Source organism: Gastrolobium bilobum, unplaced genomic scaffold (genome assembly GCF_033153095.1).
Source record: "Gastrolobium bilobum isolate Gb01-03AN ecotype WA unplaced genomic scaffold, APGP_CSIRO_Gbil_v1 utg96653, whole genome shotgun sequence".
Lineage (NCBI taxonomy): Eukaryota > Viridiplantae > Streptophyta > Magnoliopsida > Fabales > Fabaceae > Gastrolobium > Gastrolobium bilobum.
In genome coordinates, this window is record NW_026899564.1 from 13,303 (window position 1) to 21,613 (window position 8,311).

The 8,311-nt window shown below is 30.2% G+C and overlaps 2 protein-coding genes across 2 annotated transcripts; both read left to right on the forward strand.

The window, feature by feature from the left end:
• Nucleotides 1-1,739: 1,739 nt before the first annotated feature.
• On the forward strand, nt 1,740-3,791 carry LOC133291563 (B3 domain-containing transcription factor VRN1-like). The gene is made up of 7 exons (XM_061489838.1): nt 1,740-1,766; nt 1,799-2,093; nt 2,237-2,385; nt 2,507-2,762; nt 2,844-2,927; nt 3,064-3,182; nt 3,534-3,791. The coding sequence occupies exons 1-7, from the start codon at nt 1,740-1,742 to the stop codon at nt 3,789-3,791; spliced, it is 1,188 nt and encodes a 395-aa protein (XP_061345822.1).
• A 2,767-nt stretch (nt 3,792-6,558) lies between these two features.
• LOC133291564 (putative B3 domain-containing protein Os04g0346900) lies at nt 6,559-8,037 on the forward strand. The gene is made up of 4 exons (XM_061489839.1): nt 6,559-6,677; nt 6,890-7,406; nt 7,511-7,723; nt 7,877-8,037. Exons 1-4 carry the CDS (start codon nt 6,579-6,581, stop codon nt 8,035-8,037), a joined length of 990 nt encoding a protein of 329 aa, XP_061345823.1. The 5' UTR covers nt 6,559-6,578.
• The last annotated feature ends 274 nt before the right edge of the window (nt 8,038-8,311 follow it).

The window sequence follows — 8,311 nt, forward strand, 5'->3', positions numbered from 1 at the left end:
TCGCCAAAATTTGAAATCTGTAAAGAATTTTGATGAAATTTTTTGCCGTCAAAATTTTTTGATGACGAAAATATTTTCGTCGAAAACTTTCGCCGAAATTTGAAATCTATAAAGAATTTTGATGAAATTTGTTGTCGTCGATATTTTTTGCCGTCAAAAGTTTTTGATGACGAAAATATTTTCGTCGAAAACTTTCGCCAAAATTTGAAATCTGTAACGAATTTTGATGAAATTTTTTGCCGTCAAAATTTTTTGATGACGAAAATACTTTTGTCGAAAACTTTCGCCGAAATTTGAAATCTGTAAAGAATTTTAATGAAATTTTTTGCCGTCAAAATTTTTTACTGGAAATGTGTTTCGTCAAAATTTTCAATGAAAATTGTTTTGAGGAAAATGTTTCATTTGAAACTTTCGACGAAATTTAGATTCTCCAAAGAATTTAGACAAAATATTTTTTCCGTCAAAATTTCTTATCGAAATATTTTTTTCAAAAAATTTTACGAATTTTTTTTACAGAAATGTGTTCCGTTGAAAATTTTGATGGATATATCCTTTATCAAAAAATTTGACGAAAATATTTAGTCGAAATTTTTTGATAGAAATGTATTTCGCTAAAAATTTCAACGTAATTTTTTTTTGTCAAAAAGTTTAAAGAAAATGTTTCCGTCGAAAACTTTCGCCGAAATTTGAAATCTGTAAAGAATTTTGATGAAATTTTTTTTCGTCAAAGAATTTTGATGAAAATGTGTTTCGTCGAAAGTTTTTAAGAATATATTTTTTTGTGAAATATTTTGACGAAATTTAGATTCCGTAAAAAAATTTGACAAAAAAAATATTCCGTCAAATTTTTTTTCCGATATGTTTATAGTCACAAATTTTGATGAAAATATTTTTCGTCAAAAATTTTTGCGAAAATTTTTAGGAAAATATTTTCCATAAAAAATTTTGACGTAATTGTTTTACGTTAAAACTTTTCTTTTAATGTAATTGTGATTTTTTTTTTCACATAATGGGTATGGGTCAAGTTTTGGGTCAGTGGGTCAATATTAAAACGAGTCAGGTCTAAAACTGACCCAAATAAAAGTGGGTCAGTATTTAAACCAGTTCAAAAAATATGGGTATTTATGGGTCAGGTCAAGGTCGGATCAAGGGCAGGGCAAGTGAACTAGTTTTTTTGCATACCCCTAATTTAAATCACCATTGGATTAAAAGTTATTGTTCTTTTCTCTCTCTTCATTCAACTTTTCCTCTAATCCAATGGTGATTAGAGTGGTAGTAGAAGAAATTGGTAGTCAAAATATCCAAACCCAACTTGAATATAAACAAAAAAAACAAGAAGATCTTTTCAATGTAAGGCTCAATGTCTTGGACTCTTGGTTACAACTTACAAGTACCGAGTCTGAAAGCATAGGGTACACACTACACAGTACACAGCAAGAAAGGGGGAGAACTCAAGTACCTACATCCATGACTTCCCATTGCAACCGGCAAAATAAGCATCCTATCCACACTCCAATCCTTTTCTTCAAGATTATTCCTAGAACAAGTCTTCAAGATGGAAAGCTTGTGAACATTCCTTCCTTCATCTTTTTTTTTTTTTTTTTTCTGGAATTTTATGGTTATGCTTATGAATATAACTACGCATGCTAAGAGAAAGTTTTTTTTGCAGAAACTCCCAAACAATTTCACTAGGAAATATGGTGGTGACATGCCAAACCCAATGTATCTCAAGCCTCCAGATGACACTGAATGGGAAGTATCTTGGAGTAAAAAAGATGGTGATATTTGGCTTCAAAAGGGTTGGAAAGAATTTGCTACATATTACTCCCTAGATCATGGTCATATGGTGTTGTTTGAATACAAGCACACTTCTCATTTTGATGTACGCATATGTGACAAGAGTACCCTTGAAATAGATTATCCTTTCCATGGCACTCAAGATGCACAGGGCAACCTTGACCAGATTAGTGATGATGACTCAGTTAAAATTTCGGATGAGCTACCACCATTCCATAAGACTAGACAGAAATCACCAATTTCTTCTCCTCAACCATGTAAGAAATTGAGAACTTGCACAAGTGAAGCAGTTGAAGGTACAAACTTTGCATCTGTAAAGAAAGAACCGGATGATATTTTTTTCATGATCAAATTTTCCTTTTTTCATTTCATGGATCCAGTTGAGTTTACATGTGAGGTCAAATTTTTATAACATGCCTCATGCTGTTCAAATTTTCAGACGATATAGGTGATACTACAGAATTTCTAAGAGTGAAGCAGTTCACTTCTAAAACTACTGAAGCTATAAACAAAGCCCAAACTTTCAGATCTAGAAGTCCCTCTTTCACGATTGTCATGAAGCCTTCCTATGTTGATGGACATTTCTTGGTGAGCTTTTGTTTAGCTTCAGTTGTATCAGTTAAGATAGTTTCTTATCGTTTGTTTGAAGCAGAGGTATAACTTTTTAGTTAGATTTTCTAACTTGAAAAAAAAAAAATTAAAAATCTAGCATGTCCCATTACAATTTGCTGAAATATATTTGAAGAAAGAGGAAAGGAATATCCTCCTTCAAGTCTTGGATGGGAGAACTTGGACTTGTAAATATAGATTCCCCAACATTTTTGGTAGATGGAAGGAATTTGTATCAGATAATGATTTGAAAGTGGGAGATGTTTGTCTTTTTGAGATAACCAAGATCCGAGACCTTTCTTTGAAAGTACAAATCTTTCCACTTGCAGAAGAATCAAATTCCCCTCCAGTTCAAGGTAATCCAAGTTGGTCTTTCTTTTCTAAAAGTATTATTCTGTTTGATCTGGCATAGTAATGGCTGTAATTTTCTTCCTTAGAAACTGTTCAAGGAGATGGAATTCATTGGTTTGACCCTGGGAGAGTACTGCATGTTGGATGTTTGAATATTAATAGCAGAAAAGGTAAATCTTAGACATCAATGCTGCATGACCAATTGGTAATTCATGTTTTAGTACTCCCTATAAAAATGCAAATGTAGATATTTCAAAATTGTGCTGACTGCATCCTTAAACTATGTGGTTCTTTGCCATGCCATAGATAAGAAGACAACAAAAAGATCTTCATTGCTGACTGGAGCTCTGAAAGAAGCTAGTGAATTCGCCTCAGAAAATCCCTTTTTCAAAGTTAAAATAAGGGCGGATAATAAATTTAGACCGGTGAGTTTAAGTTAAACCAGCAAATTAAATACAGATATTTATGTATGAAAATTTAATGGGAGTAGACACTTTCATGTTTGATTTCACATGACCAGGTCATGTGAAGGGTTATGAACATTTGATAGATAAATGAAAGGGGATAAGGGATCAAAGAGAAAAAATATTGGAATGTTGGTGGGGAAAAAACAACGTTTGATTTATTTATCAAAGTTTAAGAATCCTTCACATGATCACATAATGTGAAATCAAACATGAGAGATTACATTCTCTTTATACCATGCAAGCAGCAAAAATGTAGTTATTTTTATACTATCATTAACTGTTGGGCTGTGATCTCATAACTTGATGCAGAATGTACCATTTGTCTTCATGAGAGATTACTACAATAACAACATGATGCAGATTGTGATGTTACAGTTTGGAAAGAAATTGTGGCCTGTAAAGTTAGTGAGGACTGCAAATAGAGATCGTGATCGATGGAAGTTGTCTAATGGTTGGTCCGTATTTGCTCGAGAAAGTAAATTGGTAGGTGGAGATTATTGTGTGTTTGAACTCATCAACATAGAAAATGCAGTACTTAATGTTCATATTTTTAGAGGCCACGGTTAGCCAAATCTAATTGGAGCTATTGGTATCATAACTCTCTGAAGATGTATCACTCCTCTGGGATGCTTTTGGTAAAATTATCATTGTATTATATGGTAGTAATTAATACTTATGAGGCGTAGTTATTAATATTATGACAAGTAGTGTTATTTTCGTATAAATTTAAAAATGTTTGGTTTGCATTTAATATTTTTAATATATTTGTTTTACATTTGTTTAGTTAAACAAAAGTAAAAGGAATGCAGTTGAAAGAAATGAAAATAAAAATTTATCGTTGGGTGGGTTTTAAGCTAACTTTGATTTTCCTGAGATGTACTCTCTTTGTATAAGAATATAAAACAAACAAAACCTGTGAATGCTATTTTTCTTATAATATATCATGTCTAAATTAAGTATTTAAAACTTATATGAAAGATGAGAATGTCATTTTTTATGATTCACTGTATAAAATAAGTATTTAAGAAGTTTTTTTTTTTAAATTTTTAATCATATGTTTCGAATTTTAATCCAAGAAGATAAAAATCAATTTGGGAGAGCCACCCTTGACACTTAACTAATTGAGTTGTAATCAAGCGGTTGGGAAAAAAATAAATCATTCGTGTGTTGGAAATAGATATTATTTAACATGATGCGAGAGAATTTTAATTATATTAGAGTGAATTAAAATGATTTTATAATTATCTATTCTAATATATTTTTCTCTTTCTTTATTATTATTATTCACTTTATATAATTATAATTCCCTCACAAAATATTGTCATGTTAAATAAGAGAATTCATGTTTATAAAATAAAAAATAAGAGAATTCACTTCCAACAAAAATACCAGGTTTGCAATCATTTTTCCCATAGTACATAGCTGAATATGGTCGTCGTACAGTATAATGCTATAAAGTATTTTATGTATTTAATTGATATTTCAAAATTTAAATTAAAATAAAATACAAATTGAGAGAAAAGTATTTAAGAAAAAAGTTATAGTTATAGAAAAATATGTATAATTAATTTAAGGAGAATTTCAAAAAATTTAAAACTATAAAGATAATATAAAAATTAATTTAAAGAAATCTTAAATTTAAAATAAAAATTATAAAAAGCGTGTCAGTCTTCAAAAAATATATTAGATATTTAATCACCTTGAAAGAATAAATTTAATATACAGGGTTGGATTCATCGGTATAATTTGAGTATCTATACTAGTATTTTATCAAATTTTATATATTTTAAAATCATTTTAACTGGTCTTTTTTAGAATTTTAAATTTTAAATTGAAATTGTGAGTTTCATTAAACTTTTAAATTTTAAACCTGAAATTAATTAATTTGTTGTTTGAAACGGACGACGGAGGGCTTCGAAGGTGATCTGATCTAGCATGTTTGGAATATCAAAATTATAACTTTGCGAAAATTTCTAGAAAAAACAACGGGGTTTCACTTTTTTAAACAAAAAAAAAAAAAATGTTTTTGTAAAATAATTAATGAAATATGTGTTTTTGTTAAAAGTTAAAGAAATATTCTCTAAATTTGATTTTAAAAATTAAAAAATAATTATAATGTCAAATAACTCCAATAACGTTAGATAGAAATTCCCAGCCAACGAGTTTTAGACTATTTGCCATGTGTAGCAAAATTTAGTTTGACTTATTTTTCTTTATTGTCACTTACAATAAAGAAAAATAAACAAAAAAATATTTATTTTTTTAAATGACATAACTTATATCATAAGAGATGAGATTTATATCTTAATTTTTTTGGTCCACTCTTTCTTTTCCTTTATCTATCTCTTTTTCTCACTTAATATAATACAATTTTACATCTTTTAAAACAACACACATTTTTTCTTACAACAAATTTGATGGCCTACAATTTCATGGCATATGGAATTTAAAATCCACCGTGCTGACATTTTGGTAAAGTTTTTGTTCCCATAGCATACCAGTAAATTAAAAAATGAAATAAAATATAGTAGCACAGTAAATATCCCCTGTTTCTTAATTCCTCGAGCGCATTTTTATTACCACCATCAAATTAAAAATTGGGTGTGATAATAATATCATAACTATATATTCACTTGTATATTATGAAAAAATATTATAAAAAATATTTAATTATAATATTAAAATATTTTTTTTCTCCTATTGCTATTGGTCCGTTGTAGGTACCAATGTAGTATTGTAGCTTTTTTTACATTAGTTCAGAACAGAAAAGAGGACTACATAGAAAACTGATACCACTATATTTTGTTGGAAGAAATATTTTTTCTTTTAAATGATAGAATTTTATATCTTAATCATTAATTTTTGTAATTAATAGTTATAATTTGTTACGAATTATTATAAATTATAATTATTAATTAATAAAAATCAATAAATAAAATATAGGTAAAGGAAAAAATATTTGTCATTTTAAATCGATACAAAAGTATGTGATTTTTAATGAAACTACGTCGTTTTGGTGTGTTTTAACATTCTCTATCCTTCATTTTCTTTTTTATTTCTAATTTTATAAATTAAAAAAAATGACAAAACAAACCACCAAAATAACATAGTTTCATTAAAAATAACTTAAAAGTGACACAAAGTTATGACAAACGCCTAAACCCAAATGTAAAATAACACAAAATTATATTTTTTTTGAAAAATAAAAACGTTTTTCACTGTTTTGTTTGTCAAGGCTCAACTTATTAGTTCACAAGAACGGAGTCTGAAAGCTGAGAGAGAGAGAGAGAGACGTTTTTCACTGTTTTGTTTTGTCAAGACTCAGAGAGAGAGAGAGCTCAAGTTCCAACATCCATGGTTTGCGGTAGCAACGGGGGAAATAAGCATCATCTTCCGACGGCAATCCTTTTCTTCAAGATTATTCTTAAAACAAGTCTTCAAGATGGAAAGCTTGTAAATATTCCTTCCCTAACCTCCTCTTTCTCTCTACACATTTTCATTTTTCTTTGGGATTTTTATTGTTATGCTTATGAATTTCATTATGCTTTTGGAGACATTAGGAAATAACTGAAGTTGATTGTACAAGTGATTAGAAAGAAGACTATGAAATTTATGTGTTATGCTTGTGAATTTAATTATGCATGCTAAAAGAAAATTCTTTGCAGAAGATCCCAAAAAATTTCATTAGGAATTATGATGGTGACATGTCAAACCCAATGTTTCTCAAGCCTCCAGATGGCACTAAATGGGAAGTATTTTGGACCAAACATGATGGTGATATTTGGCTTCAAAGGGGTTGGAAAGAATTTGCTACATATTACTCCCTAGATCATGGGCATATGGTTTTGTTTGAATACAAGCAAACTTGTCATTTTGAGGTACACATATTTGACAAGAGTACCCTTGAAATACAATATCCTTTCCATGGCACTCAAGATGAACAGCCCAACCTCAACGAGGTTAGTGATGACTCAGTTGAAATTTCGAATGAGTTACTACCGTGCAATAAGACTAGACAGAAATCACCAATATCTTCTCCTCAACCACGTAAGAAATCTAGAACTGGCACAAGTAGAGATGTTAAGAGAAGATCCACTGAGCAAAACTTGCCTCAGCATATCCAAATCGAAGGCACAAACTTCGAGAATTCCAAATTTGGATCTGTAAAGAAAGAACCTGATGGTATGTATTTCGTGATCAAATTATCCTTTTTTTCATTTCATGCATCCAGTTGAGTTTATGAGGTCAAATTTTCATAACATACCCCGTGTTGTTCTATTTTTCAGAGTATATGGGTGGTACCATTGAACAGGACAACCTTGACCAGATTCATGATAACTCAGTCAAAATTACGGATGAGCTACCACCATGCCATACGGCTAGACAGAAAGCACCGATATCTTGTCCTCAACCATGTAAAATATTAAGAACTGGCACTAGTGGAGATGTTGAAAGAAGATCCACTTTGCCAAAGTTGCCTCAGCATGTCCAAATTAAGGGTAATCAATTTCACGGTACAAACTTTGAGAAGTCTTAATTTGCTCATGTAACAAAAGAATCGAAATGTTATGTATTTCATGGTCGGATTATCCTTTTCATTTCTTGGATCCAGTTGAATTTTTGAGGTCAATTTTCATTGTTCAATTTTTCAGAGGAAATGGATGGTACCACTGAATGCCTAAAAGTGGAGCAGTCAACTTCTAAAAGTACTGAAGCTTTAAAGAAAACCACAACCATCAGATCTAAAAACCCCTCTTTCAGGATTGTCATGAAGCCTTCCTATGTTGTTCGACATCGCTTGGTGAGCTTTTGATTTGCTTCTTTTTTATCCCTTAAGATGGTTTCTTATCTTTTGTTTGAAGCAGAAATATAACGTTTTAGTTGTTTGATTTTCTATCTCGAAAAAAATAAAAAATAAATCCAGCATGTCCCATTTCAATTTGCTGAAAAGTATTTGAAGAAAAAGGAAAGGAATATCCTTCTTCAGGGCTTGGATGGGGGAACTTGGCATTGTAATTATAGTCTGGGCAACATTGTTGCTGGATGGAAGAAATTTGTATCAGACAATAATTTGAAAGTGGGGGATG

Coding starts and splice junctions, on each gene's coding strand:
- LOC133291563 (XM_061489838.1), top strand. CDS start 1,740: ATGACACTGAATGGGAAGTATCTTGGA. Junction 2,386..2,506: donor ATGTTGATGGACATTTCTTG/GTGAGCTTTTGT, acceptor TTAAAAATCTAG/CATGTCCCATTACAATTTGC. Junction 3,183..3,533: donor CGGATAATAAATTTAGACCG/GTGAGTTTAAGT, acceptor AACTTGATGCAG/AATGTACCATTTGTCTTCAT.
- LOC133291564 (XM_061489839.1), top strand. CDS start 6,579: ATGGTTTGCGGTAGCAACGGGGGAAATAAGCATCATCTTCCGACGGCA. Junction 7,407..7,510: donor TGTAAAGAAAGAACCTGATG/GTATGTATTTCG, acceptor TCTATTTTTCAG/AGTATATGGGTGGTACCATT. Junction 7,724..7,876: donor TCAGCATGTCCAAATTAAGG/GTAATCAATTTC, acceptor TCAATTTTTCAG/AGGAAATGGATGGTACCACT.